This window comes from Coregonus lavaretus (assembly GCF_964263955.1).
Source record: "Coregonus lavaretus genome assembly, chromosome: 9".
NCBI classification, from domain to species: Eukaryota; Metazoa; Chordata; class Actinopteri; order Salmoniformes; family Salmonidae; genus Coregonus; species Coregonus lavaretus.
In genome coordinates, this window is record NC_139996.1 from 26,501,173 (window position 1) to 26,523,207 (window position 22,035).

General features: G+C 40.9%; 1 protein-coding gene across 1 annotated transcript in view; it reads right to left on the reverse strand.

Moving 5' to 3' along the window:
* Nucleotides 1-2,830: 2,830 nt before the first annotated feature.
* Nucleotides 2,831-22,035, reverse strand: part of LOC311135310 (uncharacterized protein) — a gene marked incomplete at both ends in the record, with an annotated part of 29,737 nt that continues 10,532 nt past the window's right edge. Inside the window, 14 exons of the mRNA XM_084169259.1 lie at nucleotides 2,831-3,985; nucleotides 4,156-4,176; nucleotides 4,296-4,489; nucleotides 4,672-4,750; nucleotides 4,849-4,980; nucleotides 5,076-5,276; nucleotides 5,849-5,955; nucleotides 6,535-6,625; nucleotides 6,721-6,891; nucleotides 7,336-7,446; nucleotides 7,561-7,647; nucleotides 7,837-7,929; nucleotides 8,029-8,085; nucleotides 8,230-8,432. Coding sequence (XP_084025385.1) covers nucleotides 2,831-3,985; nucleotides 4,156-4,176; nucleotides 4,296-4,489; nucleotides 4,672-4,750; nucleotides 4,849-4,980; nucleotides 5,076-5,276; nucleotides 5,849-5,955; nucleotides 6,535-6,625; nucleotides 6,721-6,891; nucleotides 7,336-7,446; nucleotides 7,561-7,647; nucleotides 7,837-7,929; nucleotides 8,029-8,085; nucleotides 8,230-8,432 — 2,702 coding nt within the window. The remainder of the gene's footprint in view (nucleotides 3,986-4,155; nucleotides 4,177-4,295; nucleotides 4,490-4,671; nucleotides 4,751-4,848; nucleotides 4,981-5,075; nucleotides 5,277-5,848; nucleotides 5,956-6,534; nucleotides 6,626-6,720; nucleotides 6,892-7,335; nucleotides 7,447-7,560; nucleotides 7,648-7,836; nucleotides 7,930-8,028; nucleotides 8,086-8,229; nucleotides 8,433-22,035) is intronic.

Here is a 22,035-nt window from a genome sequence, read left to right on the forward strand (position 1 = left end):
TACCAAAAAGTTATATTTTGGTTTCATCTGACCATATGACATTCTCCCAATCCTCTTCTGGATCATCCAAATGCACTCTAGCAAACTTCAGACGGGCCTGGACATGTACTGGCTTAAGCAGGGGAACACGTCTGGCACTGCAAAATTTGAGTCCCTGGCGGCGTAGTGTGTTACTGATGGTAGGCTTTGTTACTTTTGTCCCAGCTCTCTGCAGGTCATTCACTAGGTCCCCCCGTGTGGTTCTGGGATTTTTGCTCACCGTTCTTGTGATCATTTTGACCCCACGGGGTGAGATCTTGCGTGGAGCCCCAGATCGAGGGAGATTATCAGTGGTCTTGTATGTCTTCCATTTCCTAATAATTGCTCCCACAGTTGATTTCTTCAAACCAAGCTGCTTACCTATTGCAGATTCAGTCTTCCCAGCCTGGTGCAGGTCTACAATTTTGTTTCTGGTGTCCTTTGACAGCTCTTTGGTCTTGGCCATAGTGGAGTTTGGAGTGTGACTGTTTGAGGTTGTAGACATGTGTCTTTTATACTGATAACAAGTTCAAACAGGTGCCATTAATACAGGTAACGAGTGGAGGACAGAGGAGCCTCTTAAAGAAGAAGTTACAGGTCTGTGAGAGCCAGAAATCTTGCTTGTTTGTAGGTGACCAAATACTTATTTTCCACCATAATTTGCAAATAAATTCATAAAAAATCCTACAATGTGATTTTTTGAGATTTTTTTTTTCAATTTGTCTGTCATAGTTGACGTGTACCTATGATGAAAATTACAGGCCTCTCTCATCTTTTTAAGTGGGAGAACTTGCACAATTGGTGGCTGACTAAATACTTTTTTCCCCCACTGTATATATGTATTTGCAACAATCTATCTGCAATATTAAAGCTGATCTAGCACCAAAAAAAAATTAAAATAAAAGTGTTTGTCCCATGTTTCATGATCTGAAATAAAAGATCCCAGAACTGTTCCATATGCACAAAAAGCTTATTTATCTAAAATGTTGTGCACACATTTGTTTACATCCCTGTTAGTGAGCATTTCTCATTTGCCAAGATAATCCATCCACCTGACAGGTGTAGCATATCAAGAAGCTGATTAAACAGCATGATCATTACACAGGTGCACCTTGTGCTGGGGACAATAAAAGACCACTCTAAAATGTGCAGTTTTGTCACACAACACAATGCCACAGATGTCTCAAGTTTTGAGGGAGCATGCAATTGCTATGCTGACTGCAGGAATGTCCACTAGAGCTGTTGCCAGATAACGTAATGTTCATTTCTCTACCATATGCCGCCTCCAACGTCGTTTTAGAGAATTTGGCAGTACATCCAACCGGCCTCACAACTGCAGACCACGTGTACGCCGTCGTGTGGGCGAGCGGTTTGCTGATGTCAATGTTGTGAACGGAGTGCCCCATGATGGCGGTGGGGTTTTGGTATGGGCAGGCATAAGCTATGGACAAAGAACACAATTGCATTTTATCGATGGCATTTTGAATGCACAGAGATACCTTGACAAAATCCTGATGCCCATTGTTGTGCCATTCATCCGCCGCCATCACCTCACGTTTCAGAATAATAATGCACGGCCCCATGTCGCAAGGATCTGCACACAATTCCCGGAAGCTGAAAATGTCCCAGTTCTTCCATGGCCTGCATACTCACCAGACATGTCACCCATTGAGCATGTTTAGGATGCTCTGGATCGACATGTACAACATCGTGTTCCAGTTCCCACCAATATCCAGCAACTTCGCACACCCATTGGATAGGAGTGGGACAACATTACACAGGCCACAATCAACAGCCTGATCAACTCTATGTGTTGCGCTGTATGAGGCAAATGGTGGTCACACCAGATACTGACTGGTTTTCTGATCCATGCCCCTACCTTTTTTTAAAAGGAATCTTTGACCAACAGATGCATATCTGTATTCCCAGTCATGTGAAATCCATTTAGGGCCTAATTTATTTATTTCAATTGACTGATTTCCTTATATGAACTGTAACTCAGTAAAATCTTTGTAATTGTTGCATTTATATATTTGTTCTGTATATATGAATCAGACTGCACATTTATCCATCTCTCTGTGTGTGTGTGTGTGTGTGTGTGTTAGTCTCCAGGGTATAAGAACCACAACTCCCATGAACCAGTGCTTCAGTCACATGATGCTTTACTGATATATAGAGACAGACTGAGATGTTTGTTGTAACATGACAATTGTGGTCATCATATTGTACATCACGCTACACAGAAATACAGTTGAAGAACACACAATCCAAAAACAACAAAAACATTTGCTATTGCATTTTCTCGTGACCATCATTACAAATCCCATGTTGTGGACATGACTATTGGAACTACGTGAGCATGAAGTTCATGACTAGCACTGAAGTAGGGTAACATCTTATCACAGGGGGGTTTTAGTAAAAACTAAATAAGATTGGTTAAAGGGGTGGACAATAAACAGATGCATGATACATATTCATGTATAAGTAGGCCTACACACAGTGTGCAGGAGTCCCTTCAACCATTTTAGAACACAATAAGAACATCAACAACAGCACTGTAACACAAAAAACTCAAGTCATAGGCCTTACAAGTGGAGTGTGGCCTATATCTCAGACACATGGCCTGTTGTGTTGTGTTTCACGTACACTTGGTTGAGGCAAATCTAGGATGTTCCAATGTCATCAGTGTACGTGTGTGTGTGTCTGTGTATGCGTGTTTGTGCGTACGTGTTTCAGAGCGTTCCAAAATGTTTGGCTTCAGTGACTGGAGTGTGTTAGAGAGTGTTGCAACAGAGTGTTGCTGGGATACTGTTTATCTGTCCTTTGATTGGCCCACTGATATTTCCTGCTCTGTATCACAGGGTTGAGATGATTGACTCCCCTTTTTCGAACTATCCGCTTCGCTCTCCAAATGACCCCCCTTTCCTTCCATATAATCCCTGACTCTCCCTGCCCCTCCCTTGTTTCCCTCTATCCATTCCCTCTCTCTTTCCACTCCTTCACCATTTCCAGTCCCCTCCTCCTCTCCACCACTGGCGGGGATCTCAGTAGTGATGTCATTGTCGTAGTCTGTTATCAGGAATGTGGGCTGTATGTGAGAATAGAGTCTCACCAGCTCTTCATCATCATCATCACTGGTCCTGATGGCCTCTTCATCCCCCAGGAAGCAGTCATCATCACCAATGGAGGCTGTCTCAGGGCTGTGTGTGGAGGGTCTGCGCTCCTCAGGGTACCCTGGTGGTCCTACCTGCTCTGGGCAGGTGATGGTCAGTACAGGGGTATGTGTTTGCCCTGGTGTGGGTTTAGGTGGGGGTGTCCCTACCCTGTCCTGCTCTGGACAGGGTGGAGTAAGTAAAGGTGTGTGAGTATATCCTGTACACTCAGGATTGTGTATCGGGTCTGGAGTAGGTGAGCGAGGGAGAGGTGTGGTAGGTGAGGTAGGAGGGGGTGTGGGGTGAGGGGGTGAGTTGATCGGAGTGGGAGGAGGTAAAGGTGTGTGTACCTGCTGTTGGGTAGGTGAGGTAGAAGGGGGTGTGTCTTTAGGTGTCTCTTCTACCTGAGTGGGTATACCTATTGCTTCTGCAATAGGGGAGGGGTGCGTAGGTAAAGGTGAGTCTATCTGATCATGGGTAGGTGTAGGTGAGGGGTGTGGGGTGGTGCTAGAGCTGGAATAGCCCAGGAGTTGAGTGGATGTCTTGAGTAGTTCAGGTGTGATGGTTGTAGCAGGTGTATGGGTGGAGTTGTGTGAAGCAGGGCCATGATTAGGGTCTGTAGGAGTGGAGCTGGGTAGTCTAGGCTGGATGTAGGTCGTTGAGGGTGTAGCTATGGGTAAAGCGTTGAGTGGAGAAGGGTCAGAGTCTGCAGGGGTGTAGATGCTCTGACTGCCCAGTAGCTTTGTGGAGGTGCTCAGACCCTCCTTTTTTAACTTCACCTCATCCAGGACCGGCATGGAGCTACTGTGACTCACCTGGGGAGAAAAGACACGCACATCAAAATGGCTGACTGACTGTCTCACTGCTACACTATGTGATGTTAGCTTACTTGCTCCTGTATCTATTAACAACTCACCAGTTGGAAAGGTCACACACACACACACACACACACACACACACGCAACTGAGAAGAGTAGAGACTCACCAGTTGGAACCATTGTAATCTCTAGACCAGCAGGGGAGAGGAGACAGAGAGACACACGGGTCAGAGCACAGGACCAGAATGTCTAAATGTTTGAGGTTAAAAGTTAAAAGGGGTTAGGGTGAAGTGTCAGTGTATCTCACCACATTGGGGTGTTTCCCCTGGGCTATACAGCCCCTGTCCTCTGGGTCCTTCAGTCCTCTGTATGTCCGGAGGACATGCTGCAGTGCATACAGAGCACAGCCTAACAGAGTCAGCCCCAGGATGACCACACCCATAGCCTTGCCTACTGCACAGCTACCATGGAGACGCCCATTCCCCAATGGGCCCTGAGGGACTGCACACACATATGCACACACACACACACACACACACACACACACACACACACACACACACACACACACACACACACACACACACACACACACACACACACACTGATGATGATGAACTGTAGAGCAAGTTCGACCACACAGATTCTGATTTTGTGTGTGTGTGTGTGTGTGTCTGTGTTACCTATTTGTCCTTCATACAGCACCTCCACCTTTATGAGAGCCGTGGCCATGTCACCTGACTCCAGATCCACAGCCACTACCTGCAGGATATCATCATCATCATCATCAGCTTCACCAATGCAGCTTGTCCATCATTACGTTGTTCTCTGGTATACTGTTATGTCCAATCAAAGCCCACCTTCAGACGGTGTTTCTGTGATGGCCGTAGCTGATTGGTCCTGGCGATCAGAAGCCCCTCCTGTGTGATGTGGTAGAACTGTGTGTGATTGGACGAGGACCTCAGGGAGTAGTGCATCTTGGGATTGATCCCCTACCAATTGAGAGAAGAGAGAGTTGAAGTTACAGAATAATACACTATGCATAGTCTAGCTGTGTGTATGAGCATGTGTGTGTGTGTGTGCATACATCAGAGAAGTCCCTGTCCTGTATCTGTAGCAGCAGCACAATGTTTCCGTATGTGTTGACCAGTGAGGCAGGGCTGTTGCCTTCGGTGACAAAGCCACGGTATTCGGCCCGACCAAACTGGGGAGGAAAGCGGTTGACAGCCACAACACGGACCACCACCGTGGCAACTGAGTACTTCCTAGGGTCATTCCTCTGGTACGCCTGAGGAGGGGGAGAGAGATTTCAGTTATTAAGAGTCTCTGTAGTCATGTTTATGTCTGCATAAGTGTGCGTGTGTGTGTTACAGGAGGGGGTCGCAGTTCCGGAGCGACCCACTAGGTGTCATCCTCTGACAACCTTAGGCACCTCCTCACTCACAGTCGGGACTAATCATCATCCTATTGGTGTCACCTGTGTCTATCGGTTCACCTGTGTATTTATGCCCTCACTTCCCTGTGTTCCCTTGCTCAGTTTTCTCTGCTAGTTTCTCTATGTCCAGCAGTACTACTCAGTGTCTAATCAGAGATCTATGTACAGGTACTTGAAAAGTGTTCTTCCAGTTTCGTTATTTGTTTCAGTCTTAGGTAGTATTTCGTATTTTGGCTGTCAGACGGTTTTTGGAGACTTATTTGCTCCGCCTTTCTTTTGTCGTGATAAGCTCGTTATTTTGTATTTTGGCTTCGGGACCACCAGTAAAGATCCTTGTTTCACCATCTCTGCCTACTGTATATCCTGCACCGCACCTGGGTCACACCTCACCCCAACCCTTACATGTGTGTGCCTGTGTGTCTCACCATGACCCGTAGGCGTAGTGTTGGTGTCTGTAGTCTGTTCTCTACTCCTTTCATCAGACGCACCTCCCCTGTCAGCTCATCCATCACGAAACGCCCATTATCAGCCCCTGACAACATATATTATCAACAGTGTTGGTGAGTAGTGAACTACATGTAGTTCAACTAGTAATATAACTACATTTTGCAGTAGCTTGGTGGTAGTTGAACTAAATTCAAATCTAGGTAGTGTTTTCAGTACTTAATTACATTTTTTGCCATGTAGCAGCGTAACTAACTACTGGAATTACATTTGGGTGAAGTTGGCAATCATTTCCATTCATTTTCGGCATCAGACCTGCCTAATTCTTACTTCCAACATAATTTTTGTGTTTAATAGGCTAAATTGCACATTCTGTTAACATATGACCCCAAAGTGATCTGTCCTTGCAATTTGTAGTCTGTGACATTACAGATGATAATTTTTCATCAAGTAGTTTGGATGTAGTGAACTACTTTTCAAAGTAACTTTAGTTAAGTAAACTATATTTTTCTTTAGAGTAGCTTTAGTGTAGCTTAACTTCTTCCAGTGTGAAGTAATTGGTAGCTTGGTAAACTATACTTTCAGTGATTATCAACTCCTAATACTACGTTGCATTTCATTGTAAAGCTAAACAATGGTGGTTTGTGTGAGTGTGTGTGTGTTGTACCTGACAGGATGCTATAGCTGAGAGGTGAGCTGAGGCCTCTGTCTCCATCCACAGCATTGATCGGCCCGGGAGAGAAGTCCAGAAGAACGTCCTATAACAGAGATGACATTAACACAATACGTCAGTCCCTAACCACTAACCCCTAACACCTACCACCAACACCTAACCCTAACCCTGGTCACTAACCTGTTCGCCTTCTGTGATGTTAACCGTGTAGACGGGGTTGGTGCAGACACGATTCGATTGGTCGCTAGAGAGGGGCGTGCACGGCAGGAATTGTGGGTACTGGTCATCTCCATCCAAGATATTCACGGTCAGGATGGCACTGGTGTTGAACTTCTCCACAGTGTTCATCTCCTACACACACACACACACACACACACACACACACACACACACACACACACACACACACACACACACACACACAGACTGTATATCAGACTGAGATATTAGTTCCAGTCATGCAATCTGATTGGTTAAATTATAAACTGGGTGGTTCGAGACCTGAATACTGATTGGCTGAAAGCCGTGGTATATCAGACAATATACCAATTATGTTGGTAATCAGTTTATAATAGCAATAAGGCACCTCAGGGGTTTGTGATATATGGCCAATATACCACGGCTAAGGGCTGTGTGCTAGCACTCCGCGTTGCGTCGTGCATAAGAACAGCCCTTAGCCGTGGTATATTGGCCATATACCACACCCCCTCGGGCCTTATTGCTTAAATATATCAAGCAGATGGTAGGCGCAGCCAAGTTCTTTCAGTAACTGTAGGCTAGGTGTATTTAGTGTACCGAAGCATATATGGTGATCTTCAGTTGTGTTTTGGTCTCGTAGTCCAGAGGCTTGGCCAGTATCACCTCTCCACTGTTAGGGAGATCCACTCTGAAGTAGGCAGCATCAGGCTGGAACAGAGACCCCACACAAATACTGTACACACTAATTTCAATGCAGAACTTTATTGATACAGTAAGAAAATCTGGTATTTATTTATGTATAAAACTTTATTGATACAGTACCGAGGTCTGGTCGATGGAGTACATTATGGTGTCGTCATCTGCATCTGTGGCCTGGACTGTAAACACCACTGTATTCACCTCCGCCAGCTAGACATGGACATCATGCAATAATCGGCTTCAGTTTGTGTGAGAGTGTGTGTGTGTGAGAGTGTGTGTGTGTGACAGTGTGTGTGTGTGTGTGTGTGTGTGTGTGTGTCTGTGTGTGTGTGTGTGTGTGTGTGTGTGTGTGTGTGTGTGTCTGTGTGTGTGAGTATGTATGTAGTGTAGGCTACTTACCTCACTGATGCTGTGAGGCTGTATGGTGCTCTCCACAAAATCAGGAGTGTTATCATTCTCATTCAGAATCTCCACCATGATCCTGTACTCACTCTGAAACACACACACACACACATTTAGAAGTTTTGGATCCATGGTAAAATCACTTTGGTACAAAGGACAAATATATTTTCAGAAATGTACAGTCTCTACCTGCACAGCGTCCTCCTCATAGCAGGTCAACGCTGCCATAAGGACTGGGCCCTGCATCTGAGACACACACAGACACACACACACAATATATATATAATGCTTCATATCTGCACATGACTGTGTTGTTTGTTGTTGTTTGAGTCAACTAAACCAAGACAGAACCCTGTAATCATTGTGACGAAGTTGTGCTATCGTTTTTACCTCCCGGTCCAGAACTCTGTCCAATGGGGCATTGAGTCTGATGCTCCGCCTTTCTAGGAAGAACCAATCAGCGTCCTCCCCAGTGAGGCTCCAGACAACATCATTGGCTGTCAGCTCTGTGTTGAGCTCAGCGATGAGTTCTCCTGTCATGCTGTTCTCTTTGACCGTGGAAAACACATCCTGGCCCTCCAGACATGGGTTCCCTGACAATCAGACAAGCCTATGATTAGCAGACTAGCCAATCAGACAAACAGCTAGTCTTACTGTGGTCCGACACATAACAAAAAATACATTACAGACAAAATACTTTACAATTTACATACATTTAAAAACATTAACATGTAGTGTGTGTGTGTGTGTGTGTGTGTGTGTGTGTGTGTGTGTGTGTGTGTGCGCATCTATCAGTTACATATACATGTCAGTACATACACACAACAAGTAGGTCATATGAGGGAGAGGCGTTGTGCCGTGAGGTGTTGCTTTATTTGTTTTTTGAAACCAGGTGTTATAATTACTTTTGAGACAATATTCTTAATGTTTGTAAACTCCTAAACTGCATGTATTTTTTATTTTATTTCACCTTTCTTTAACCAGGTAAGCCAGTTGAGAACAAGTTCTCATTTACAACTGCGACCTGGCCAAGATAAAGCAAAGCAGTGCGATAAAAACACAGAGTTACATATGGAATAAACAAAACGTACAGTCAATAACACAATAGAAAATCTCTATACAGTGTGTGCAAATGTAGTAAGTTATGGATGTAAGGCAATAAATAGGCCATAGTGCAAAATAATTACAATTTAGTATTAACACTGGAGCGATAGATGTGCAGAAGATGATGTGCAAATAGAGATACTGGGGTGCAAATGAGCAAAATAAATAACAATGTAAATAACAATATGGGGATGAGGTAGTTGGGTGGGCTAATTACAGATGGGCTGTGTACAGGTGCAGTGATCGGTAAGCTGCTCTGACAACTGATGCTTAAAGTTAGTGAGGGGGATAAGTGTCTCTGTAGGAGAGAGGACAAGGACACGCCATGTGTTATAGAGGTCACTGGTGAGGGACAGAAGGTCTGCGTGCCAAGATAGATTGGGGGCCACTTGTGATAATCTTAGAAGGTGTACGTGATGGAATGGCCTGGCTGGGGTGACATACAATACCAAGTATGGGGATGCTATTGTGGTAGATGAGTGACACTCAATGATGGTTGGCAGATAATATCAAGAAGCAGCTCGGAGAGCATTATATAAACGGAGAGATTTTCTATGGAAGTCATTCATATGGCAAGAGGCTACATCCGTACCGCCTGTCATTGAATCTATTATTGTAACCATTAAATAATGACTGAATCAAATCTCCATCTGTGTCCCATATTCTCTTGCATCCTGAACTTCTCGATATCAGAAACTCATCATAACAGATTGGCATCTGAACGAACAGGATGCAGTTTACAGCCGAACTAACAGGTAAGCAGACTTATTTTGGGGGGGATTATGTCAAATTCTGCTTATCTGTGGTAAAACTGAGCTGTAACAAATGTTTAAAATTCAAATATTTTTTTAAGGGAACAGATTAGTTGTATTCGAGTACGTAAATAGCTGTAAGGAGAATGATCAAATTGGGTGTGTTAAGAGTAAAGAGTACAAATACAAAAGAGAATAAAGGAGTGGGTGTAGGACTTGAAGAGATAGGTTAAGGACCTCTGATGTGTTGTATCATCATAAAATAGGATCTCTGATGTGTTGTATCATCATAAAATAGGATCTCTGATGTGTTGTATCATCATAAAATAGGATCTCTGATGTGTTGTGTCATCATAAAATAGGATTTCTGATGTGTTGTATCATTATGAAATCAGTTCTCTGATGTGTCGTATCATCATAAAATCTCTGATGTGTTGCATCATCATAAAATAAGTTATCTGATGTGTTGCATCATCATTAGGTTTGAATAGCTTGGTAAGGAGAGAATAACTTCTTTGTGAAATGCTCAGAGCGATAATGTTGAATCATGGCACCAATGACAAAATAGGCAAACGAAATTTTGATAAAGATCAAGTTGGGGATTTGATTCAAGTATTTGATTACTAATATTGCATGAACTAATAAAAGTAATGGATGGCCAGCTTAGTAGACCGGTATCTGGAAAAACAGTCACCATTAAGAGTAAATCTCGAAGAGAGAGAAAGGAAATGACGAAATTATTACAGGCAAATCCGCATTTAGAACAAGTCTCTTTTAAAAGTAGTGAAAATCAGACAATGTGCAAATGGATGTTAAGTAAATTAGGATTTTTCTATGTGGAACTATATCTTAGTGATTTATCAGCATGGACAGATAATGACTATCCTCAAGATGGTAGTTTTAAAAGGGATAAATTACAAGTAGAGCGAAAGTATATAAGTGATAATACAGCCATAAGCAACCCGAAATGGGATTTAGATTATATGAAAGAGGTGTATAAAGCATGGGATTTAATGAGTGCACAATGGCTGGTAAATATAATTAGGAAGGAGGAAAAATCAGTTAGGACATTACATAATTTGGCAATGGAGCAACATAATCTACCTTATGAAAATTATATTTACAATAATCAAACAAAACTCAGATTTAAACAACAGATTAGCAAATACAATTTTGGAATTTTTCATTGAAGCAGGGGAACGCTAATAATCGATGGAGATAGAGAGAGGGAAATTGGACTCCTGCCCAACCGCACCCTAATTCCCAGAATAAACCTAGAGAGGAGAAGCCGGGTAATCTATTATGGGGATAATGACATACAACACCGATAGGCAGGGAGGAGGTTAAATACATGATCAATGCACCATAATTGCATATTTTGGATAGCCCATTAGAAATACCACAGTTAAGTTTATGTGTATCTGGTGAAATAATTCAATTTTTAAGGCAACAAGATTGAAGGTGTCCTTTAAGTAATCAGAAAGTCCAGTCTATCGGAATTAATGGAACTACGCAAATTGATCATATATCTCTCCCATTACAAATTGATTTGGAGGATATGAATTATCAACATTCATTTATAGTAAGCGCTGCAACTACTATGGCGTTGATGGGAAGAGACCTTTTAAGTAAACTCGATGCAACCATTTTTGTTAACCAGATGGCATCGAGGTATATGGAACAACATAGGCTATTTTATGAACAAAGAGCAGAAAGTAATTTTAATCTGAAAGGGTGCATAATAAATTATATGAATGTGTATGATAGGTTGATATAAGTTTGGATAATAAGCTTTGATATAACATTATATTGTGGTTCCATACATCAATGCCCATCATAAGATATCAAGGAGTGGTATGGAGAACGTGGGTTATGTTAGAGTGTAGTGGAGAAGTATATGTTTTAATGAGAGGCTTGACTTTGAAGGGGTTTCCTGAAGGTTAGAGAACTGGTGAGGGTCCAATGACAGGAAGATCAGTGTCCTTGAAACTACAGTCTGGGTTTTTTTGGTTCCGCTGGGAGTATGTTTGAAGAAGTTGATTTGTGTTGAGTGAGGATCGTTAAACAAAACACAAAGGGATTGTTTGATGTGAGTACCTAGGTGTTTCTAAAGTTCTATATGGAGTATGTGAAGATGTGAAAATAGGATGAAGTTTATGTGGGTAATCGATTACTAGAGAGGTAATTAGAGTAATATGTATGTATTAACTTGCTCACCCAAATGTAGACATACATCAGGGGTGGGAAATAATAAATAAAGGTTTTCTGAGTTTGTTCCGGTGATGGATCATTTGATAGAGATAAGGGTTAAGAAATGAACTGCCCATAAGGACTGGAATTTATAGACGTAACTTATAACATAGTACAAAGCCAATTTGGGGTTTCTATTAAACTAATTATCATTGTGGAGGTAAGGTGATGTAGTGAAGGAATTTCGTTTTGTATCGGATGGTGAGAAGATAAGCCAGTGTAATTGGGCTATTTGTGGGATTTCTTTGTCATTTCAATGGCATAGAGTAAAATCTGGGTTTCTGAGTGTAATTCTACTGTTGGTATGTGTTGCTTAGACAGATACTACAAAGTATTTATTTTTGGTGATGTCGAATGGAAGATCTATCAGCGTGCTTGGTTCAAATTGAATGACCATTATTTAACAGGAATAGCGAGACGATTTCGAGGTAATTTTTTGCATTGCCTAAGGGTTTGCTAGATTAAACGATTGAGAATGGTGGCGTAATGTCTAGCAATAAATTGGATATTGATAATATGGATATAAATTCAATATATGCGTTGAGATTGGTGACGTAACTTGCTCTGCGACCTTGAAGAAGTTGTTTGACTTGCTCTGCAAGGTCACGCCTTTTGTTGAATGACGAGTAATGGTGCTTCGAGGGTGACTGTTGTTAATGTGTGCAGAGGGTCCCTGGTTCAAGCCCATGTAGGGAAGGAAGCAAAACTGTTACATTGATGCTGTTGACCTGAATCACTGGTTGAATTGATAAGATTATACGAAAGAGATTGTCTTACCAAACCATGGCGGATAGGATAACATAGTAAATAAAGTGGCATCTCTGTGAATAGAGGTTTTATGTGTTTTGACTATAACTAAAAAATAATTTGTGTCCTGCTAAAGTACCGTTAGATGGAAAGACAGCGGGTGAAAGAGAGTCATGCTTGCTGGTTAATAGCGGGATGTAAAGGACGCAGAGTGTAATGTGGAGCCGATATCTAAATAGGTGAATAGGAAACGTTCTTTGACAATTTGTAATTATTATGTTTAAACACCAGTGAGTTATGTAGACGGTTAATTCATTCTAAAAACGATAATCTGTTTCTGGTACGTTGAACAATGGGAGGTAGTTTTTACTGTTAGGATGATGGAGTAGTAAACATTTTTTGTAAGTTCTGAAGTTATTAAACAATGTTTTTTTTTAAATATATATCAATGCAACAAGTGGAGATGATTACATTACCAAAAAGGGGTTATAGGTTTATATTAGAAGATGTAGTCAACTCAATGAAACGTGTTATGTTAAGGAAGATGTAGGAGATCACGTCTCAAACAACTCTTTAATAGACGCTTGCAATATAATTGATTCTTTACGCGTAGTAAGTGATTATATTTGTGAATGTCTCAAATATTACGTTTAGAGGGGTGACAGGAACAATCTAAGGGGTAAATCATCCAGTAACGATACCATGATGATTTGATATGGGATAAAATGAAGCTGATTTTGGAGGTGATAATCATTGTGAGACTTAAAAGGAATGAGGTATAAAGAGTAATCATTAAAAATACTCATTGTAAACTCAAAGAACCTTGAGTGGTTTTCATCTTTTGAGAGATTTTATGTAATCTTCTGGAGTAGTTATGAGGAATTAGATTGAAACAAACGATTATTGATGTGAGGTAGGACAGGGTATATCTGCATCATGTCCAGTATGAAAATGTATGCACTCACTAACTGTAAGTCGCTCTGGATAAGAGCGTCTGCTAAAATGACAAACATTTTAAAAAATGTATTGTGTGAAATTAATATTTTGGGATCTCTGATTATAATTGAATGTTTTATTATTATTTTTTTTTGGGGGGGGGAGGATGGATCATCTTAATATTGCAGATAGATTGTAACTTCTATCAATGTAATTGTCTGCATCACTTCCAATCCCCCATGTTTTTTATATACAGTGGGGAGAACAAGTATTTGATACACTGCCGATTTTGCAGGTTTTCCTACTTACAAAGCATGTAGAGGTCTGTCATTTTTATCATAGGTACACTTCAACTGTGAGAGACAAAATCTAAAACAAAAATCCAGAAAATCACATTGTATGATTTTTAACTAATTAATTTGCATTTTATTGCATGACATAAGTATTTGATCACCTACCAACCAGTAAGAATTCCGGCTCTCACATACCTGTTAGTTTTTCTTTAAGAAGCCCTCCTGTTCTCCACTCATTACCTGTATTAACTGCACTTGTTTGAACTCGTTACTCGTTATTAAAGACACCTGTCCACACACTCAATCAAACAGACTCCAACCTCTCCACAATGGCCAAGACCAGAGAGCTGTGTAAGGACATCAGGGATACAAATGTAGACCTGCACAAGGCTGGGATGGGTTACAGGACAATAGGCAAGCAGCTTGGTGAGAAGGCAACTGTTGGTGCAATTATTAGAAAATGGAAGAAGTTCAAGATGACGGTCAATCACCCTCGGGATGGGCCTCCATGCAAGATCTCACCTCGTGGGGCATCAATGATCACGAGGAAGGTGAGGGATCAGCCCAGAACTACACGGCAGGACCTGGTCAATGACCTGAAGAGAGCTGGGACCACAGTCTCAAAGAAAACCATTAGTAACACACTACGCCGTCATGGATTAAAATCCTGCAGCGCACACAAGGTCCCCCTGCTCAAGCCAGCGCATGTCCAGGCCCGTCTGAAGTTTGCCAATGACCATCTGGATGATCCAGAGGAGGAATGGGAGAAGGTCATGTGGTCTGATGAGACAAAAATAGAGCTTTTTGGTCTAAACTCCACTCGCCGTGTTTGGAGGAAGAAGAAGGATGAGTACAACCCCAAGAACACCATCCCAACCGTGAAGCATGGAGGTGGAAACATCATTCTTTGGGGATGCTTTTCTGCAAAGGGGACAGGACGACTGCACCGTATTGAGGGGAGGATGGATGGGGCCATGTATCGCGAGATCTTGGCCAACAACCTCCTTCCCTCAGTAAGAGCATTAAAGATGGGTCATGGCTGGGTCTTCCAGTATGACAATGACCCGAAACACACAGCCAGGGCAACTAAGGAGTGGCTCCGTAAGAAGCATCTCAATGTCCTGGAGTGGCCTAGCCAGTCTCCAGACCTGAACCCAATAGACAATCTTTGGAGGGAGCTGAAAGTCCAAATTGCCCAGCGACAGCCCCGAAACCTGAAGGATCTGGAGAAGGTCTGTATGGAGGAGTGGGCCAAAATCACTGCTGCAGTGTGTGCAAACCTGGTCAAGACCTACAGGAAACGTATGATCTCTGTAATCGCAAACAAAGGTTTCTGTACCAAATATTAAGTTCTGCTTTTCTGATGTATCAAATACTTATGTCATGCAATAAAATGCAAATTAATTACTTAAAAATCATACAATGTGATTTTCTGGATTTTGAAGTGTACCTATGATAAAGTTGAAGTGTACCTATGATAAAAATTACAGACCTCTACCTGCTTTGTAAGTAGGAAAACATGCAAAATCGGCAGTGTATCAAATACTTGTTCTCCCCACTGTATATACTCCCCTTTATTACTTTTCAACCCCGCCATCCTTTCCCTACTTGGAGTAAATTAGTGAACAACAATGCCCAGGCCTCTACTTCCGGCCTATACTTACTATCTACCCCTTATGGACACAGTCAATTTTACAATAATTCTATTATATTTTTTTGGTTTGTTTGTTTTTGCTCCTGAACTTCTTCTACTCTCAACCTCTCCGATCATTTTCATGATGTCCATCCGGTTTGCTTCTATATGCCATATCTTTCTAACTGTCCTCTTTCCCAAAAGCTCCCAACATACAACCTATATACAGTGGGGAAAAAAGTATTTAGTCAGCCACCAATTGTGCAAGTTCTCCCTTTTAAAAAGATGAGAGAGGCCTGTAATTTTCATCATAGGTACACGTCAACTATGACAGACAAATTGAGAAGAAAAAAATCCAGAAAATCACATTGTAGGATTTTTAATGAATTTATTTGCAAATTATGGTGGAAAATAAGTATTTGGTCACCTACAAACAAGCAAGATTTCTGGCTCTCACAGACCTGTAACTTCTTCTTTAAGAGGCTCCTCTGTCCTCCACTCGTTACCTGTATTAATGGCACCTGTTTGAACTTGTTATCAGTATAAAAGACACCTGTCCACAACCTCAAACAGTCACACTCCAAACTCCACTATGGCCAAGACCAAAGAGCTGTCAAAGGACACCAGAAACAAAATTGTAGACCTGCACCAGGCTGGGAAGACTGAATCTGCAATAGGTAAGCAGCTTGGTTTGAAGAAATCAACTGTGGGAGCAATTATTAGGAAATGGAAGACATACAAGACCACTGATAATCTCCCTCGATCTGGGGCTCCACGCAAGATCTCACCCCGTGGGGTCAAAATGATTACAAGAACGGTGAGCAAAAATCCCAGAACCACACGGGGGGACCTAGTGAATGACCTGCAGAGAGCTGGGACCAAAGTAACAAAGCCTACCATCAGTAACACACTACGCCGCCAGGGAACCAAATCCTGCAGTGCCAGACGTGTCCCCCTGCTTAAGCCAGTACATGTCCAGGCCCGTCTGAAGTTTGCTAGAGTGCATTTGGATGATCCAGAAGAGGATTGGGAGAATGTCATATGGTCAGATGAAACCAAAATATAACTTTTTGGTAAAAACTCAACTCGTCGTGTTTGGAGGACAAAGAATGCTGAGTTGCATCCAAAGAACACCATACCTACTGTGAAGCATGGGGGTGGAAACATCATGCTTTGGGGCTGTTTTTCTGCAAAGGGACCAGGATGACTGATCCGTGTAAAGGAAAGAATGAATGGGGCCATGTATCGTGAGATTTTGAGTGAAAACCTCCTTCCATCAGCAAGGGCATTGAAGATGAAACGTGGCTGGGTCTTTCAGCATGACAATGATCCCAAACACACCGCCCGGGCAACGAAGGAGTGGCTTCGTAAGAAGCATTTCAAGGTCCTGGAGTGGCCTAGCCAGTCTCCAGATCTCAACCCCATAGAAAATCTTTGGAGGGAGTTGAAAGTCCGTGTTGCCCAGCGACAGCCCCAAAACATCACTGCTCTAGAGGAGATCTGCATGGAGGAATGGGCCAAAATACCAGCAACAGTGTGTGAAAACCTTGTGAAGACTTACAGAAAACGTTTGACCTGTGTCATTGCCAACAAAGGGTATATAACAAAGTATTGAGAAACTTTTGTTATTGACCAAATACTTTTTTTTCCACCATAATTTGCAAATAAATTCATTACAAATCCTACACTGTGATTTTCTGGGAAAAAAAATCTCATTTTGTCTATCATAGTTGACGTGTACCTATGATGAAAATTACAGGCCTCTCTCATATTTTTAAGTGGGAGAACTTGCACAGTTGGTGGCTGACTAAATACTTGTTTACCCCACTGTATTTATTATGGACACAGTACGCTTACATTATTAGCTATCTTTGTTATTATTTGTTGTTATTTGTTATTAGTCCCATCCTTCAACTCCATTCAATACCTCCCATCTATCTCTTAACACCATCCATATAGGATATCTATTTGCCATATATATTTCAACCGTACTGTGATGTTTAACAAAAGTTCTGAACCTTTCTATTCTCATTGCTTCTACAGATTGTGAATTAAAAATAAAAATAAACAGTATTATTATATTATTGATCGATTGACTATGACTTTTCAGATCACCCAGTAATGCTATCTGCAAGGTTAGCTCCAGGTAAATATTACAATCCTTTAGCCATTCCTGGACCTGTGTCCAAAAACAAGCTACCAATGGACAGAACCAAAACAAATGATCTAATGATTCTGTCTCTTCACAGCAAAATCTGCAGAGCTGGGAAGATTGTATCCCCCATATAAATAACATTCTATTGGTAGAATTGTTTTAATATAATAATTTAAATTGAAAGATTCAAATTTTTGAATCCGGTGTCGTTTTGCGTGTCAGTTCATAAACACTATGCCATGGGATCGGTACGTCAAAAATCTCTTCCCAACTATTTTGCAATCTATATGGGACGGCTGTCAATCCTTTGGTCCTTAAGTGAAACTGATATACTTTTTAATTTATCACAGTTTTCCTTAACCAATTATGTTCTTTAATGCAAGGCCGACAGACAAGTTCCTTACTTTCTCCCCCTTCCACTTTCCTCTTCCACTTTTGCGGTAAGGCTGCAATTATTTGGTTGTAATTTTGGGTAGAGCAGACATTTCCATATGTTTTTGTTAGCTGCATGTGCGACATAACTCCACCAGTCCTACCAATGATATCATTTACGAAGATTATACCTTTTTTAAACATTCTGTTAAAAAATTATGTTTGTCAATTCGTATATTTGAATTTAACCACAATATTTGTTGCATTATTTGTTCTGTCGTTTCTGGAGGATTAAATTGAAATTGCAACCAACTTTCTATGGCTTGTTTTAGAAATAGTGATATTTGGGAGATGATTTCCTTTTCAAATAACTGAAAATGAGTTGTTGTAATCTGAATAAAGGGGAAAAGGCCTTTCTTGAACATTGGGTGAGACAATCTTACTAATTTGCTTGAGAACCAGTTCGGATTTAAGTAGAACTTTTGTATGACTGAAGCTTTTAGTGATAGGTCTAATGCTTTAATATTTAATAATTTCTGTCCTCCAAATTCATATTTATTATATAAATATGCCCTTTTAATTTTGTCTAGCTTGCCGTTCCAAATAAAATTGAATATTTTTTTCTCATATAATTTAAAAAACTGTTCACTAGGCGTAGGCAAGACCATAAGCAAATAGGTAAACTGGGATAATACTAAAGAGTTAATCAGGGTGATTTTTCCACAAATTGACAGGTATTTTCCTTTCCATGGTAGTAAGATCTTATCTATTTTTGCTAACTTTCTATTAAAATGTATTGAAGTGAGATCATTTATTTCCTTTGGGATATGTATTCCGAGTATATCCACATCAGCATCAGACCATTTTATTGGTGAACTACATGGTAATGTAAAAATTGTATTTTTTATTGATCCAATACGTAATATAGTACATTTGTCATAATTTGGTTGTAATCCAGAGAGGTTAGAAAATGTATCTAGATCCTCTATGAGGCTGTGGAGGGATTCTAGTTGTGGATTTAAAAGAAAACATGAATCATCAGCGTACAATGACACCTTTGTTTTTAAGCCCTGGATTTCTAATCCTCTGATATTATTATTGGATCTGATTTTAATAGCTAACATCTCGATGGCCACAATAAATAGATATGCCGATAGTGAACAACCTTGTTTCACTCCTCTTGACAGTTTAAAACTTTCTGAGAAATAGCCATTATTTACTATTTTACACCTAGGGTTACTATACATGATTTTGACCCATTTTATAAGAGATTCTCCAAAATTGAAATGCTCCAGGCATTTATATATAAACCCCAGTCGTACTTCATCAAATGCCTTTTCGAAGTCTGCTATGAATAGCAGGCCTGTTCTATTGTTTCCAATACTTGCCTTATATTATCTCCAATGTATCTTCCATGTAAAAAACCTGTCTGATTAGAATGAATAATATCCGACAATACCTTTTTAATTCTATGTGCTATACATTTTGCTAGAATTTTTGCATCACAACACTGAAGTGTAAGGGGCCTCCAATTTTGTAAATGGACTGGATCTTTATATTTTCCACTTGTATCCTGTTTCAGTAATAATGAGATCAGACCTTCTTCTTGAGTGTCAGATAATCTACCATTTACAGTGGGGAAAAAAAGTATTTAGTCAGCCACCAATTGTGCAAGTTCTCCCACTTAAAAAGATGAGAGAGGCCTGTAATTTTCATCATAGGTACACGTCAACTATGACAGACAAAATGAGATTTTTTTTTCCAGAAAATCACATTGTAGGATTTTTAATGAATTTATTTGCAAATTATGGTGGAAAATAAGTATTTGGTCAATAACAAACGTTTCTCAATACTTTGTTATATACCCTTTGTTGGCAATGACACAGGTCAAACGTTTTCTGTAAGTCTTCACAAGGTTTTCACACACTGTTGCTGGTATTTTGGCCCATTCCTCCATGCAGATCTCCTCTAGAGCAGTGATGTTTTGGGGCTGTCACTGGGCAACACGGACTTTCAACTCCCTCCAAAGATTTTCTATGGGGTTGAGATCTGGAGACTGGCTAGGCCACTCCAGGACCTTGAAATGCTTCTTACGAAGCCACTCCTTCGTTGCCCGGGCGGTGTGTTTGGGATCATTGTCATGCTGAAAGACCCAGCCACGTTTCATCTTCAATGCCCTTGCTGATGGAAGGAGGTTTTCACTCAAAATCTCACGATATATGGCCCCATTCATTCTTTCCTTTACACGGATCAGTCGTCCTGGTCCCTTTGCAGAAAAACAGTCCCAAAGCATGATGTTTCCATGACATTCTCCCAATCCTCTTCTGGATCATCCAAATGCACTCTAGCAAACTTCAGACGGGCCTGGACATGTACTGGCTTAAGCAGGGGCACACGTCTGGCACTGCAGGATTTGAGTCCCTGGCGGCGTAGTGTGTTACTGATGGTAGGCTTTGTTACTTTGGTCCCAGCTCTCTGCAGGTCATTCACTAGGTCCCCCCGTGTGGTTCTGGGATTTTTGCTCACCGTTCTTGTGATCATTTTGACCCCACGGGGTGAGATCTTGCGTGGAGCCCCAGATCGAATGGTCTTGTATGTCTTCCATTTCCTAATAATTGCTCCCACAGTTGATTTAATCAAACCAAGCTGCTTACCTATTGCAGATTCAGTCTTCCCAACCTGGTGCAGGTCTACACTTTTGTTTCTGGTGTCCTTTGACAGCTCTTTGGTCTTGGCCATAGTGGAGTTTGGAGTGTGACTGTTTGAGGTTGTGGACAGGTGTCTTTTATACTGATAACAAGTTCAAACAGGTGCCATTAATACAGGTAACGAGTGGAGGACAGAGGAGCCTCTTAAAGAAGAAGTTACAGGTCTGTGAGAGCCAGAAATCTTGCTTGTTTGTAGGTGACCAAATACTTATTTTCCACCATAATTTGCAAATAAATTCATAAAAAATCCTACAATGTGATTTTCTGGAGAAAAAAATTCTCAATTAGTCTGTCATAGTTGACGTGTACCTATGATGAAAATTACAGGCCTCTCTCATATTTTTAAGTGGGAGAACTTTCACAATTGGTGGCTGACTAAATACTTTTTTCCCCCACTGTACATAGGAGTGGTTAAAACATGCTAATCACGGTCCTCTTAGTATATCAAAAAAGGTTTGGTATACCTCGACTGGTATGCCATCCAACCCTGGAGTTTTCCCAGAATTAAAGTCTTTAATTGCATCCAGAAGTTCCTCCTCTGTAATTTCACCTTCACATGAGTCTTTCTGTATGGCTGTTAATTTGACATTATCAATAGAAAAAAAATCTCTACAATTAGCTTCAGTTAGAGGAGATGGAGGCGACTGAAAAGAAAACATATGCTTAAAGTACTTTGTTTCCTCCTTCAAAATATCATTTGGCGAATCATGGGTGACTCCGTCAATTGTAACTAGTTTCATTAAGTTATTTTTGGTAGCATTCCTATGTTGAAGATTAAAAAAGAATTTTGTGCATTTTCCCCAATATTCCATCCAGTTTGCTTTATTTTTATAATATATTACACTTGATCTTTCTTGAATAAGTTTCTCCATTTCTTTTTGTTTTTTCTCTAATTTATTCTGAGCCTCTATGTTACAGTTTTTATTGCCATCTATCTGTTCTGTTAGACTTTCTATTTCCTTTGTTAGTATAAACTCTTTTGACCTAAATTGCTTTTGTTTTCGAGATGAGTACTGAATTGCATGGCCTCTAAAGGCACATTTAAAGGTGTCCCATACAATAAGGGGATTTGCTGTACCTATGTTATGTTGGAAAAAGTCAGTTATAAATTCCTTTGTTCTAATTATAAATAAATTATCATCCAATAGGCTTTGATTACATTTCCAATATCCTCGCCCAAGTGGAAATTCAGTAAGAGTAATGTATATGCCTATTATATGATGGTCTGACCGCATTCTGTCCCCTA